Consider the following 15,776-nt stretch of genomic DNA (forward strand, 5'->3'; position numbering starts at 1 on the left):
CAGGAAATAATATCTTTAAAAATATGTATATTTCAGAGGATAGGACAGTGGACAGAGCAGAAAAAAGGGAGCAGGCGTGGGATGTGACATGCTGGAAAGGGCTGCAGGTTGGAATCAAACCCGGGCCCCCGCTTAAGGACAGTGACAGGTAGTCTGAAATGCAGCCACCCGCCTGCTGACTGGTAAGAAACGGCGTGATCACATCAGTCCTGTCCTTGCATCTTTGCACTGGTTTCCTGTTAACTTTAGGATTCAGTTCAAGGTTTTATTAATTGTTTTTAAGTGTTTAAATGGTCTGGCACCGTTTTATTTATCAGATCTTGTACAGCCTCACAGTACTTCCAGAGCACTTAGGTCATCAAACCAGCTGCTCCTGGCAGTACCTTGCTCCAGACTCTCTACTCTTGGGGACAGAGCCTTCTCTGTGGTGGCCCCAAAGCTGTGGAACAGCCTACCTTTCCATGTTAGAGCTGCACAGTCTGTTGAGCACTTGAAAACACTACTAAAAACCCATCTTTTCTCCTTGGCGTTCAGTCCCAGCTAAACAAGAATCCTTGGCTTTTTATTTCTTTACTCTTTTTATTTCCTAAATTGAGCTCTTTCTATTCTTTTATTGTTTTTATTTATTGTTATATTTGTGTATGATTATATTGTATCTTAATAACTGTACAGCACTTTGGTCAACTGAGGTTGTTTTAAAATGTGCTTTATAAATAAAGCTTGACTTGACTTGACAGTGTACATGGGATCATGCGACTTAACCACTAGGGCAAATCAGCACCCCATAACTATTATTTTAATGATACATTAATTATTATCAGGATTATTGATTATTGTTTGACCTGTTGAAATAAAAGTCATATTATAAAGCTAAAACAGAATAGTTCATCCTCTGCTCATCAAAGCTCTCAGATGTTTTGAGTCAGCTTCACAAAGTAAACTGACCCGAACCCAAACCTCTGAATATTTAAATATCTAATAACTTTAATAACTTGGTTTATTTATTTTTCACTATAAAGTAAATTAAAGTGAGTGAAGCTCTGTGGCCATCTAGTGGTGACGGATAACTTTACAGAACAGTAGAGATTAATTTCACTTGTTCCATATCTGTCACTCATCTGTCACTTACATGTTCCATACCTGTCACTTGGATTACAGTCATACCTTAGTTGTAGTGAATAATCCAGGTTGTCAACAGGTATAAACTGAATTTAGGTCATGTGATCAGAGTTTGGTAATTGATTAGATTCAGATTTTCTTTTTTAACTCAAAGTGCTTAACCCTCCTGTTATGTTGCGGGTCAAACTGACCCTTTTTTAAGTCCATTTTAGGCAATATATGTCTTCCAAACCAGCTAAATGCAGCATAAAAATCTGAGCAGCATGTGACAGAAGAGGTGTCTCGTGTTAATTTATCAACATCACTTCATAAAAAGAAAAAACTTCAAGATGTAAAATGAAATTAAAAAAAATCTATGTCATGTAAAACTATTGTATTGATATTTAGGTATTTCCAATGTACATTAAAAAAAGTTTTAACATTAATTTTCATGAAAAACAAGTGACTTATCCTCATTGAATCATGGTCTGTGAGAATTAAAGAACACCAATGGACTAAATATTGATTTAAATGGTTAGTAATGGAGTTAAAAATGAGATTTAAAATATGTTTATTGGGATTTTTTGGGGTTCTGAGACTTTTGGATAATTGAATATGCCCCGGGTCAAATTGACCAAGCAACATTATTGCTGTTCCGGAGAAACGAACATAACAGGAGGGTTAATAAATCTCCCTATCACACTCCATCAGCTGAAGCATTAGCTTTGTTAGCATGTGGTTGTTCTCTTTTAAACAGGAAACACAAAGCAGGTGCTGCAGGCAGTCTTTATTCCACTCATGTTGCATGAAGGAAAAAGAAACTAAGACACTACAGTTTCACTAAAACTACAAAAAAAAAGGATCCTGGCTCAGGCTTCACTCTTCATCCAGAGCTTTCTGTAACAAAATAAAAACATTCATGCATATTATGAACATAAAAACAACAGAGTCAGATATTGTTCATCATCATTGTTCATCACAACAGTTTAAAACATAGTTTATCATTTAAATCTGAAGTACGAATGCAGAATATTAAAACAGATTATCAATACACACATTTATTGATACATAAAAAAATGATATTTTAATATATTAATATTTAAAACTTCGATTGATTGATGTATTGATGTATCAATTTATTGATATATTGATTCACACAGTATATTCGCATTTAAATGTAGTGTAATATTGATGTACTAATTAAACTGATATTTATATCTATATTTGTTGACATATTGATGTATTGACAGCTGACCTTGGCTCCAGGGTCACGGCTCTTGGCTCTCAGTTTGTTGACCTGAGACTCGGCAATGTCTGCCCGCTCCTCGGCTTCCTCCAGCTCATGCTGTAACTTTCTTAACTTCCCCAGGTTAACATTTGACTGTTCCTCCTACAAAACAAAGATTGTATTAACCAAAGGGACGTTAAAAATGTCTACAATAAATGGAGGTGAAGAGGTTTCACTCACAGCTTCCTCTGCAGATCTCTTGTAAGATTTCACTTTCAGCTGCAGTTTGTCCACCAGGTTCTGCAGACGGCTCAGATTCTTTTTATCTTCCTCTGTCTGTTGAAGAGCACATGTAGATGATAAATGTTGGATTGTCATCTGTTAGTTTGTGTTAACAGTCATTATAATGTAATACTCACCTGGTAGGTCAGCTCTTTGATGCGTCTCTCGTACTTGCGGACCCCTTTCACTGACTCACTGCTCCTTCTTTGCTCCAGATCGATCTCATTCTCCAGCTCTCTCACCTGAAAATAAGTCAGTTTTATAATTAGCTTTGTCAATTACATTTATCTCTATGCTAACTTAGAAATTATGTAGAATAAAAAATATTCACCCTGGCCTCCAGCTTCTGGACCTGCTTTTTGCCACCTTTCAGGGCGATTTGTTCAGCTTCGTCCAGGCGGTGCTGCAGGTCTTTGATGGTTTGTTCCATGTTTTTCTTCATCCTCTCTAGGTGAGCGCTGGTGTCCTGCTCTTTCTTCAATTCCTCCGCCATCATGGCGGCATCAGTCACTGCCTTCTTCGCCTTCTCCTCTGCGTTTCTGCACTCCTGCACCGCCTCCTCCACCTCGCCCTGAAGCTGAGCCGTGTCGGTCTCCAGCTTCTTCTTCTGGTTCAGGAGGCTGGTGTTCTGAAGAGTCACAGTTTTGTCAATTCCTCTCTTTCTGATAACGAATTACAGTCGATGCTAACAATACAATAATGCAGATGTACCTGAGAGTGCAGCAGCTGAACTCTCTCACTGACATCCAGCAGCTCCTGTTCAGCCAGTTTACGACCTCTCTCCGTCTGCTCCACCAGAGACCGGAGCTCGTCCAGCTCGGCCTGCATCAGGTTGTTCCGACGCTCCACGATGGCGGTGTTCTCCTTCAGATCATCATTTGCTCGCACAGCATCATCCAGCTGCAGCTGTGCGTCCTGATCACAAAGATGTGTTGATACAAAAAAGTCAGCGCTCATACAGATCCACTCATGACGGAAATCAATGTCAGATCAAACTGTATTAAATAGTTCAATCTCTGTCGTACTTTCAGATGAGCGTGGAGTCCCTTCAGCTGCTTCTGAGCCTCGGATGCCAGTCTGTTGGCCTGACTCAGCTGGATCTCCATCTCATTCAGGTCTCCTTCCATCTTCTTTTTCAGCCTCAGGGCTTCATTCCTGCTGCGAGTCTCGGACTCAAGGGAGGTCTGCAAAGTGTCCACCACTCTCTGATGGTTACGCTTCGCCTGCTCCATCTCCTCGTCCTTCTCCGCCACCTTTCTCTCCATTTCGGCCTTCACCTGGTTGAACTCCAGCTGAGCTCGCATGATCTTACCTTCCTCATGCTCTAGTGAACCCTGATCAAAATAAATCACAGCTTATCATCCAAAGCGATGAGAAAAATTTATAAAAAAAATGATCAATGAAAAAAAGATAGCAGCATCAGTTTTACCTCCGCTTCCTCCAGAGCAGACTGGATCTCTGCCTTCTCCTGCTCCAGCTGCTTACGAATCTTCTCCAGCTCATGGATGTTCTTTCCACTCTCACCAAGTTGCTCAGTTAGGTCAGAAATCTCCTCTGTTTTGATGCATTTTTATTTTGCATTATTTACTAACCTGCATTGTCTTATGAGCGTGTATGTTTAAAGTTGAATTGTGCTTTATCTTCTTACCTTGGAGATTCTTGTTCTCTCGCTTCATGGTTTCCAGATGATCCAGAGATTCTTCATAAGAGTTCTTCAGTTTGAAGAGCTCGGTGCTCATAGATCGAGACTCTTTCTGGGAGCCCTCCAGCTCAGCCTGGGACTCCTCATACTTCTGCTTCCACTCAGACAGGACCTGGTTTGGATGCCGATCAAATTATGTCAGACCCTCCTGAATCAATATTTATTAGTAGGAGTATTTGGTTTGGATTAAAGGCGCTTAAAGGGTGGTCACCTTGTCAAAGTTTCTTTGTTTCTTGTCCAGAGCAGCAGCTGCAGCATTTGATCTCTCCACATCCACCATGAGATCCTCAATCTCTCCCTGAAGCCTGTGTTTGGTCTTCTCCAGAGATGAACATTTAGCATTAGCTGCTTCAACAGCTTCTTCTGCATCCTGTAATCTCTGAGTTAGCTTTTTCCTGATAGCATAAATAGATAACATCACAACATGAAGATACATTTTTAAATATGCTTTGTGTTCAGGTTTGAAGGTATGCTCAAAGTGTTCTGTCTAAGAAGTTTGTGAACCCGTACTTGGCTTCTTCCAGCTCCTCCGTCCTCTGGATGGCGTCAGTCTCGTACTTTGTTCTCCACTGAGCCACTTCAGAGTTGGCCTTGGACATGCTGCGCTGGAGCTCCGCTTTGGCCTCCTGCTCCTCCTCAAACTGCTCTCTTAGTAAGTCACAGTCATGACGGGAAGACTGCACCGCATGGGCGAGTGCGTTCTTGGCCTGCAGTGATAAAACATAAGATCCTGTCATTTTTCCTAAAAGATTTCAAGCTGTGAATTTACATGAAGTCCTGAGAGAGAGACCTTGACTTCCTCTTCGAGTTGTCTCTTCAGATCTTCAACCTGTTGAGTGTATGACTGCTTCCCTCGAGTCAGCTGAGACACCAGCGAGTCCTTCTCCTCCAGCTGTCGGGACAGCTCACCTGGAGAATGAAAGTGTGAGTCCAACTGCAGGTGTGAGCAATCTTTTTCTCATGATATATATAAGTAGCAGTATAAAAAACACTTAAACAGCTTTACCATTTTCAGTTTGGAGCTTTGCTTTCTGCATGCCGAAGTCGTTGATGGTACGCTGGCCTTCCTCTGATTTGGATTTATATTCTGACATTTGGTCCTCCAGAGTGCGGCACATTTTCTCCAGGTTGGCCTGTGATCAGGACACTTCATGTTAAATTACATATTTTGGGTTTTGTTGTACAATAATCTAAGTCAGAACATGTATAAGACCCAAACATTATGAGTTGGAAAGACATTTTGGTTAAGAAGATTGTTAGCCTTACTTCCAAAGATAAAAGAGGAAGTCAATATGACTTTCAGTGTGTTAACCACAGTGCCTTTTAGCCTAGCTTAGCATAAAGAGTAGAAGCTGGAAGACAGGACACTAGCTTTAATAACCAGTTTACCAACATTGAATATAAGATTATTATTATTATTACACAATGTGTGTTAAAGCTATACACAGTGACATTTATGAATCCCAGCCAGACCTCTGAAATGAATTCATGCTGTAATTATTTTTAATACAAAACAGCTGTTCACTAACTTTATCTTTATTTTCATGAGTTTCAGCTCCATCTGAATACTGAATAAGACAACATACTTTCACTTTGAGGTGCTGGTGGCCTAGCGGTCTAAGCGCCCCACATACAGAGGCTACAGTCCTTGTCGCAGGGGTCGCTGGTTCGATTCCCGACCGGTCGACCATTTCCTACATGTCTTCCCCCACTCTCTACTCCCCATATTTCCTGTCTCTCTTCAGCTGTCCTATGGAATAAAGGCAAAAAGCCCAAAAAATATAACTTAAAAAAAACAAAAAACATACTTTCACTTTAATGATCTGCTCCATGTTGGAGACCACGTCATCCAGCTCCAGTCTGAGCTCGCTCTTCTCCTTCTCCAGCTTCTGTTTGACTCTCTGCAGGTTGTCGATCTGCTCGCCCAGGTCGGCCACGCTGTCTGCGTTCTTCTTCCTCAGGGTGGCGGTCGTGGCTTCATGCTGCAGAGTCGACTCTTCGAGGTCTCTACGTATCTTCTGAAACTCGGCCTCCCTCTTCTTGTTCATCTCGATCTGTGCGGAGGTCGCTCCTCCGGCCTCCTCCAGACGTTCGCTGATCTCCTCCAGCTCTCGGGCCAGGTCGGATCGCTGCTTCTCCACTTTGGCCCGAGCAGCTCGCTCTGCTTCCAGCTCCTCCTCCAGCTCTTCAATGCGGGCCTTCATGATTTTCATTACATGATTAGGTATTTAGTGAAAGATTGTATTATACTTTGTATTATGTTGCTGTTTTTTTAAGTTACCTGTAACTCCTTAAGTTTCTTCTGGAGCTGTACACTCATTGCTTGTTCATCCTCAATCTTACTCAGCTGCTGGCTGAGTTCAAAGTCTTTCCTGCGTTCAATGATAAGATGATTGGATTTATTAGTTTGCTATTGTGGGTTAGGCAATGTATTTGTGAAAGCAAGGGATGAGATTTACTTCTTGAGTTTCTCCTCCAGCTGCTGCTTGTCGTTCTCCAGATCCATCACGTTTTCCTGGGTTAACTTTAAGTCCCCTTCCAGTTTTCTCTTTGCTCTCTCCAGATCCATCCTCACCTTCTTCTCTTGTTCCAATGATCCTTCAAGCTTCGGAGGAAATAACACATATTTACTCCATCAGTTGTGTCTCTGGAAGATGGGACTCAGTTCCAAATATTACTCACATCATCAACTTGCTGCTCCAGTTTGGCTTTGGCCTTGGTCAGAGAGTTGCATTTGTCCTCCTCGCTCTGCAGGTCGTCCAGCGTTTGCTGATGAGCCTCTTGGAGAGCTTTTTTCTCCTTGGTTAGTTTAGCAATGATTTCTTCCAGAGCTGCCATCTCCTCAGTCAGGTTTTTAACCTAAAAAAACCACATCACAGTTTGTGTCAGGTTGGGAAAAAGGATATATTCTCATCTTCTCTCTGCTGCTTGTTACCTTGTTCTCCGTGGCATGCTTCTCCTTCTCCACTTTAGCCAGAGTCAGCTCCAGATCATCAATGTCCTTCTTCAGTTCTGAACACTCATCCTCCAGTTTCCTCTTCTTGGCTGTCAGCTCTGCGTTCAGCTCCTCCTCATCCTCCAGCCTCTCTGTCAGCTCTTTGACTTTAGCCTCCAGTTGGATCTTACTCTTGATCAGACCCTCACAGCGCTCCTCAGCATCTGCAAGATTGTCTTGTTCCTGCAGACAAAAGATTGTATTTTAGAAATATTTGCCAATACACATTGTTGTATGTTTAATGAACAACTTACTTCAACTGAACAACTGATCTTACAGATTGGACATGAAGCTGAAGGTCGTTCTTCTCTTGGAGAAGGGTGACCATTTTTTCCTCCAGCTCCTTCTTGCGTGCCTCAGATTTGGCAAATGCGTCTTTCAGTTTTGTGAATTCCTCCTTCATGTTCGCCATTTCTTTCTCTGTCTCAGCCGACTTCAGGAGAGGTTTGATCTTGAAGTACAACATCATCCAGGGCCAATTCTTGACACCCATGAAGGCTCGCACGTTCCATTGGATCACCAGTAGAGCATCCCTGAAGACAACATCATTAGTTTGAAATCTGTTTGCCTGTGCTTTGACTCATTTGAAAAACAAAAAAAGGTTAAAAGTCACGTCCCAACCTGCGTTCAACGATCTTCTGGAACTCAATCCTGGCGAGTAATCCTCTGGATCTCGCTTGAATTCCAGTGATGATGAGAGCAAGTCGATCGTCTCTCATCTCCTCAAGAACACCGAGCAGACCAGCTTTAAAGAACACCTGGGTACAACAAAAACAACTTAAAAACTCTTCAAGTTCAGCTCAGATTCTTGATGAATCAGCTGATACCCTTAAAGGTAAACTGCCTTCTTTAACACCTCCTTCTACGCTCCACCCTTCCATGCAATGTATTGTCACTGATACATGCTCTGTTCTGAACCCCTAGAGGTCTTTGCTGCTGCTCTCCCTGCCTTGACTTTTTGTGTATGCACATGAAGAAGACGGGTGGTGTGCTCTCCCCACTTCAGGCTTTGCCCTTCCACGTAGGCATGTGGAAGGGCAGGGAGCTCCCAGAACAGAGCCATACCGCCAAATATCATCATGCGTCAATTACTGCAACTCCTTGTACTTTGGCATCACTCAATCCTCATTATCCTGCCTTCAAATAGTTCAGAATGCAGCAGCCAGGATCCTGACAAGGTCAAAAAAAGAGAGACCACATAACACCAATTCTTGCCTCCCTACACTGGCTTCCGGTCAGCTACAGAATTCATTTCAAAATCCTTCTGTTCGTATATAAAGTGCTTCATGGTTTGGCCCCCTCTTACATCTCAGAACTCCTGTCACCATATCACTCTGTCAGAGCACTCAGATCACCACACCAAAACTTCCTGTCTGTCCAAACAGCAAGGACAAAGAGATATGGGGACAAGGCCTTCTCCATCTGTGCCCCAAAACTGTGGAATCCTCTTCCCCCCACCACCTGGTTCTCCCCCTCGGTCGCGACTTTTAAAAGTCGTCTCAAAACGCACTTTTATTCATTAGCTTTTAACGGCCCTTAACCTCACTGGCTCAGATACTCACTGCACTGTTAATTATATTTCTTGTCATTACTGTTCATTTTTAATTATATTGCTCGCTGGCCACTCTTCTTTCCCTCTCTCTCCCTCTGTTTGTGTGCTTTTTATTTTTCATTTTCTCTTTGTTTTCCTCATTTTCTGTTGTAAAGCACTTTGGATCAACTGTGTTGTGTGCAAAGTGTTATATCAATAAAGTTGATTTGATTTGATTTGAAATATAACTTATTGCATGCAAATAATTCATTCTTTTCACGAGATTGGTCCTGACTGAACTGAGTGATGCTGCTTTGTTTTGTGGGGTCTCTGCTTCTCTCACTGCTTCAGGCTTTTCTATGAAGACCAGGGAGAAAACAGAGCTAGTATAACTTACTCCACTGTGAATTAAACTGTTGGGCCTAATTAATCCTCACTGAATTATCATTCCAACATAAACCCTGCTTTTTTAGTCATTGTAAACACACCAACCTTTGTGTGCCCCAGTTTATACTGCTCATGGTCGATATCCAATGAGCCCAGAAGTTTTTCTGCAGCCTTTTTGTTGTCGATGAACTGTCCCTCAGGGATAGCATTAGGGTTCAGGATACGATATCTGGAACAATACAATCATTAGATCGTCACAATTTCTAAATCAGATTGAAAAAATAAGGTATGGATTGTTTACATGCTTTAAACCAGTCCAGATCCACTATCTGACCCAGTTCAATCCAACTTTTTCTGCTGGATCTGACCTACACTGACTGACGCCCACATTACCTGTGATGGATATCTTTAAAGATAATAACGTGCATGAGGAGATCTCTGTAAGGTTGATTAACAAATATATCTTGCCTCTGTTTAAAGTCTCCGTACTGGATCCTGTTTGGGAATCCCTTCCTGCAGATCCTGATGCCTTCCAGCACACCGTTACAGCGCAGCTGGTGCATCACCAGAGGATTCTCCATCGCCCCCGGAGTCTTGGTCTCATTGGGGATGATGCAGCGCACAAAGTGGGGGTGAGTCGACCTCAGGTTAGTCATCAGTTTGTTCAAGTTCTCCTGTTGATTTGGACAAAAACATTAAACACACTCTGTCTAAAGAGGTTCATGTTGAAACCAAAGGGAGCAGTTTTACCCTGTGCAGAGCAGACACAGTCTGGAAGGAAGAACCTTTCTTCTTTGCTCCCTTTCCTCCCTTGGCGGTATCTGCAGGTGAATCGATGTCGTGAACATATGCATGTGATTTATTTTTCTCCTTCAACACTTCAAAGAATAATCAATAAAATATCCTTCACCTGAATCAGCACCAGTGTACCCAGCAAACAGGACACCCAATAGCTTCATGGTGGACTTTTGAAACAGTCCAACCACAGTCTCATTCAGGGGGTCCTTGTTCTTCACGAGCCAGTTACCGATATTATAATCGACGATACCAGCATAGTGACCCAGGGAAAAGTGAGCCTCTGGCCTCCCTTTAACCACTCTAGGCTTCTGGAAGTTTGGACTTTTCCCAAGATGGTTGTCATACAGTTTGGCTTTAAAGGTGGCGTCACTGGCTTTGGGGAACATGCACTCCTCTTCAAGGATGGACATGATGCCCATGGGCTGAAAGAAGCAGTGCATCAGGATTAACTGAATGTAAACCTGTCAGAGAACTACTCACACTTGTAATATATATAGTAACTCTACACTTACCTTCTCAATGAGCTCGATGCAGGCAGCCAGGTCCATACCAAAGTCAATGAACTCCCACACGATGCCCTCTTTCTTGTATTCCTCTTGTTCCAACACAAACATGTGGTGGTTGAAGAACTGCTGCAGCTTCTCGTTGGTATAGTTGATGCACAGCTGCTCAAAGGTGTTGAACTAAGAAGAGCACATAGAAAATAAGTTACAGAGGGTTTTCTTCAAACCATTTGTCAGTGAAATCTGTCCAACTTACATCAAAGATCTCAAATCCAGCGATGTCCAGCACGCCAATGAAGTGCTGGCGAGGTTGCTTGGTGTCCAGTGAATGGTTGATTCTTATCACCATCCACAGGAACATTTTCTCGTACACTGACTTGGACAGTGCACCGATGGAGTAGTACACCTGTGTGTTAATACAATGATTCAGTTCCTTTATCCTTCAAACACAAACACAGTGAAGCCCCTTAAAACGTAACACCTCTAACTTACCTGCTGAACACTTTGTCCTTTGGTCACCCACTCATTGCCAACCTTGACTCTGGGGTGACACAGACCCTTGATGAGGTCAGCAGAGTTCAAACCCATCAGATATGCAACTTTGTCCACATCTGTAAATGAAGGTTGTTTGGAAAGGAACGGACCCATGAATGTGTGTCAAACAGCTGTAGATTTCTGGAGGTTATACTCGTGTTTTTAGGGCATAAAATGTAACTGTTTGAATGATGATGTTTTTTTACCCTCAGTGCCATCAGGCTCTGCCTGCTCTTCTCTTTGCTTCTGCTTGAACTTCATGTTCCCATAATGCATAATGGCACCTGTCAGCTTGTAGATACCATTCTTTTCCTCTTGGGTGAAGCCCAGGACATCAAAAGCTTCCTTTAACAAAATAACAAATAAATATGAGACAAATGGAACACCGCCTGCAAGCTAGTTCGAGTAGACAACTCAAGTTGCACTCATTCATACTGACATGTCATCCTCTCCATAAGCTGATCTTAACATCCACCATTTGGCGGTCTATTTAAGACGCAAGTCTTCCTGTCTCTGCCATGCCTCTGCCTTGCCAGTGATACTGCTGACCTGCTCCAGTGCTGCGTGCAAACTTCAACCCCACCTCCTCCCCAGCATCCACCTGTAGGCTCCAAGGGGGGTTAGTCCTATCTCATTACTCCTCAATTTCTGCAAATAAGTTGTTCTGTGAGGAGTAATGATGTTCGGAGCCTAGATGCCAAACACAGATACATAATGCTGTATTGATAAACTTCAGCTTAGAGTTGTCTGACTGAACTGTAAAACTCAATATTTGGACTTTTGGCACAAGGCGAGGCTCAAAACTCGAGGTGACCGAGCCTTTGTGGTGGCTGCTCCCACACTGTGGAACAGTCTGCCTCCTGATATAAGGCATGCTCAGACCCTTGAGAATTTTAAATCACTACTTAAAACGTACCTCTTCGCACTGGCTTTTAATACCTATTGAGCGAGACATCCTACATTTTATTTTTGTTTTTATTTATTGTGGCTTTTTTCTTGTTATCTATTGTGTTTTTAATATATGTTCTTTTTAATTACTATTTGTTTTTGTTGATTGTGTTTTTTAAGCTTGTACAGCACTTTGGCCAACTGCCGTTGTTTTTTTAAATGTGCTATATAAATAAAGTTGACTTGACTTGACAACCACTTACATCAGTAGCCATCAGTTCTTCTGAATCGTTGATGGAGGCTACAGTCGTTTCTCCTTGGGAGATGAAGCTGTAGTCGTACGGGTTGTTGGTGATGAGCAGCATTTCTGACAGAAAGAAAACAAACATTTCAGTTTGTGTTTGAAACCTTTTTATTTCAAGGCTGAACGTTTTTCAATTTCACTCACCGAGCAGCTCCGGTTTCTTCTGAGACAGAATCTGGTAGAAGATGTGATAATCTCTCTCAGCCTTCAGCTGATAAGTGACCCGAGATTTTTCCAACAGATCTGACAAAAATAACAATGAGATTGTGTTTGAGATGCTGTTTCAGTGTTGTGCTGCAGAGTGATGTTCATTTCACACTTACATGTCTCAATGTCAGCAGAGGACAGTTTTCCGCTGACACCAAAGTGGATTCGAATGAATTTACCCTTTGAGAAAGAAAAGACAAGACTGGACCGTTAAAAGTGTTCCTTCAAGATAACACATTGGAATTTGATTGTCCTTTATTTTCTGCATGTTGGTGTTTAAGTATCACCTGTATAGAGACTGAGGCGTCACTGGATAAAATGCAGTGTATAAATTTAAACAAATGAATAATGACAAAGTATTTCATAAATGCAATGAGTGACATCATACTCACAAATCGGGAAGAATTATCATTCCTGATGGTCTTTGCGTTTCCAAAAGCCTCCAGAGCAGGGTTGGCTTGGATGATTTGATCCTCCAGGGTTCCCTGAAGATTTGATGGATGACTCATCATGTAACTAAGTTTATTTATATCTCAGTTATTATGGATCTAAGGAACCTGTTTCAAACCCACCTTTTTTTCCTGAGCAGCATCCTTCTTGCCAGCAACAGCTGCAATGCTGGCAAAGTACTGAATGACTCTCTTTGTGTTCACAGTCTTTCCAGCACCAGATTCTCCGCTGAAAACAATCATGATAAGAAATGAATATGAATCTGTCTATAGATCAAACCAGGTGTTATCTTATGACTGATTAAAGGACTTACGTGATAAGGATTGACTGGTTTTCTCTGTCTGAAAGATTTAAGACAAAGTCAGTGTTTCATTTCTCCTCTAAATGTTGAGCTTGTGTCAGAGATTACTGATGATATACTACAGAAATAAACACACCTGCAAGCATGTACTGATATGCGTTGTCAGAAATAGAGTAGATGTGAGGAGGAGCTTCACTCCTCTTCTTCCCTCTGTAGGCATTAACGACAGACTGATCGTAGACCGGCAGCCATTTGTATGGGTTAACGGTCACACAGAAAAGCCCTGAGTAGGTCTGAAACATGGACACAGTTTTTCTTAAGAGATGATTTCAAAGTGAGGAGAGATATCTGTGTTTGTGGTCTTTACTCACATAGATCATCCATGCTGCGTAACGCTCTTTGAGGTTAAACAACACGGCAGGTTCGTGGAGGAAGGTGAACATCGCCATGTCTTCAATTTTATCAAACTTTGGCGGGTTCTGCGGGTGGATGTCCTCCTCCTTGTGGGTGACAGTCTAAGATTTCCCAAGGAGAACATCTCAGTTTAAATTCATCTTATTAGACTGTTGAGTCACTTAACCTTAATATTCACTCCTCTGTAAAGAGCCTTGGTGTTCATTTTGACAGTGCCTTCAAATTTGGAAAACAAATCTCTTTTGTGGTTCAGTCCAGCTTCTTCCAGCTGGGACTCATAGCTAAGGTGAAGGCCTATCTCCCTCACAAAGATATAGAAAGAGTGGTACATGCCTTTATTACGGCTAGGCTCGACTATTGTAACTCTTTGTATGTGGGCTTAGACATGTCATCTATTCAGCGTCTGCAGCTTGTTCAAAATGCTGCTGCTCGCCTCCTGACTGGCAGGAAAAAGAGGGAGCATATCACACCTGTGCTGCGTGTTCTCCACTGGCTCCCAGTCCGTCAATGGATTGATTTTAAAATTGCGCTTTTAACGTACAAGGCCCTAAATGGATTGGCACCATCCTACTTGGCTGATCTTCTCCATGTTCACAATCCAGCTCGAGCACTGAGGTCAACAAACCAGCTGCTCCTGGATATGCCTAAAAGTCGCCTTAAAACCCGGGGAGACCGAGCCTTTGCAGCAGCGGCCCCCAAGCTCTGGAATGGCTTGCCACTCCAATTAAGATCGACCCCCACTGTTGAATGTTTTAAATCTCTGTTGAAGACACATCTCTTCTCTATGGCCTTCTCTTCGTGAAGAGGACAGTAATATCCTGTTACGTTGTTGTTTATTGTTGTCTTCATGTACTTTGTACTTTTCACTTTTTACCTTGTGAAGCACTTTGGCCAACACTGGTTGTTTTTAAATGTGCTATATAAATAAAGTTGACTTAACCGAACATTTAACAGTGAAAGCTCCAACTTACCTTCCCAAACTCTGTATCAACGGTGGCTTTGCCGCCCTCTCTGCTGGTGACTGTGGCTTTGACATACTCAACCTCAGGGTCAGGCACGAAACACTGCCGCTTTATGTCGAAAGGTCGAGTCTGGGCCTCCAGACGCTCCTTGTCTGACTTTCTCAGGAAAGAAGCAGCCGTCCCGAACTCCGCCATGAGGGCGTCTCCCATCTTGAAAGCTATGAACCAAGAAACAGTTATATCATTCAGTGGCCTGGTTTAACTTTACAAGATTTCTATTAAATGTTTTTGATGCTATTGATTTAAAATGTTCAGAAAATTACTCGTTTCAGTAAGAGGATAAGTATGTGAATTTTAAAGGAAGAAACATATGAACCATGAAAACCAACATTTATGCTACAGATTTACAAGCTTTCTTTAAGTTATATCTGTTTTAAAAGTCAGTCAGTATCATTTACCAATACTAATGAAACAATTTATAATTAAATGTATTTATTCTGTAGAATAAAATCTTGGAGATACATACCTTGTGTCTTCTTCTTGATAGACTTGTCAGGTTGGGTCTCTGGAAAGGAAACAAAATAATATAAAGTATATTTTAAGTTTGTGACTCTATAGTCAGGATGAGTAAAAAAGTGTGTATAATTACCTGCAGATGTTGTCTTCCTGTTGTTACTCCTTTCACTGATTTATTCCTTTTTATACATCCAGGAGGCAGAGCTTAGCCCACAGCTGCCCAATAAGATCACAGAAGACAACAAAGGGCACTAAGGAACAAAGGGCAGGTCTGTATTTGGAGATAGAAGTGCATACCAAAGTATTCCCATGTGCCTGCTGGCCTGTGAAACTGGCCTTAGATTGACATCTATTTTTATTTTGACATTTAAGTGACCTAGTAATCAACCAATTCTAAAAAATATCAACATTTTGGCTGATATCTGACAATTTAGAGAATTTCACATCCCACTTCCCAACACGATCCCAGGCTTTAATCTTGTTTGATTGTTTTGTACTTGTGAAAAAAATAATACAATTTAAGTCTGAATAAAATTATAATAAAAGTCAGAGCTTCAGTCGATACTCAGTTCAGTTTATATCTATTTTTTGGTCTAAAGATAGATGAACTTCTTCTGTCTCCAGGTCATTAAACGGTCTCTGTAAACTAACCCTTGTATTGTCTGCCTTGTATTGT

The 15,776-nt window shown here is 41.8% G+C and overlaps 1 protein-coding gene across 1 annotated transcript; it reads right to left on the minus strand.

Annotated features, from left to right (window-relative positions):
- Positions 1-1,870: 1,870 nt before the first annotated feature.
- Positions 1,871-14,794, minus strand: LOC117828888 (myosin-6-like). Its single transcript, XM_034706264.1, has 37 exons — positions 14,594-14,794; positions 13,580-13,723; positions 13,345-13,501; positions 13,221-13,248; positions 13,030-13,135; positions 12,850-12,942; positions 12,574-12,637; positions 12,395-12,493; positions 12,210-12,313; positions 11,265-11,403; positions 11,017-11,135; positions 10,781-10,930; positions 10,534-10,704; positions 10,134-10,443; positions 9,974-10,044; positions 9,692-9,897; positions 9,329-9,452; positions 7,927-8,063; positions 7,583-7,838; positions 7,246-7,488; positions 6,993-7,169; positions 6,770-6,915; positions 6,592-6,682; positions 6,119-6,508; positions 5,317-5,443; positions 5,101-5,219; positions 4,821-5,017; positions 4,522-4,705; positions 4,257-4,422; positions 4,038-4,162; positions 3,634-3,942; positions 3,320-3,523; positions 2,940-3,236; positions 2,746-2,850; positions 2,567-2,662; positions 2,354-2,488; positions 1,871-1,995 (listed from the first exon to the last, which is right to left on the minus strand). Exons 1-37 carry the CDS (start codon positions 14,792-14,794, stop codon positions 1,975-1,977), a joined length of 5,811 nt encoding a protein of 1,936 aa, XP_034562155.1. The 3' UTR covers positions 1,871-1,974.
- Positions 14,795-15,776: the final 982 nt, after the last annotated feature.

This window comes from Notolabrus celidotus, chromosome 17, assembly GCF_009762535.1.
Source record: "Notolabrus celidotus isolate fNotCel1 chromosome 17, fNotCel1.pri, whole genome shotgun sequence".
Taxonomy (NCBI): Eukaryota; Metazoa; Chordata; class Actinopteri; order Labriformes; family Labridae; genus Notolabrus; species Notolabrus celidotus.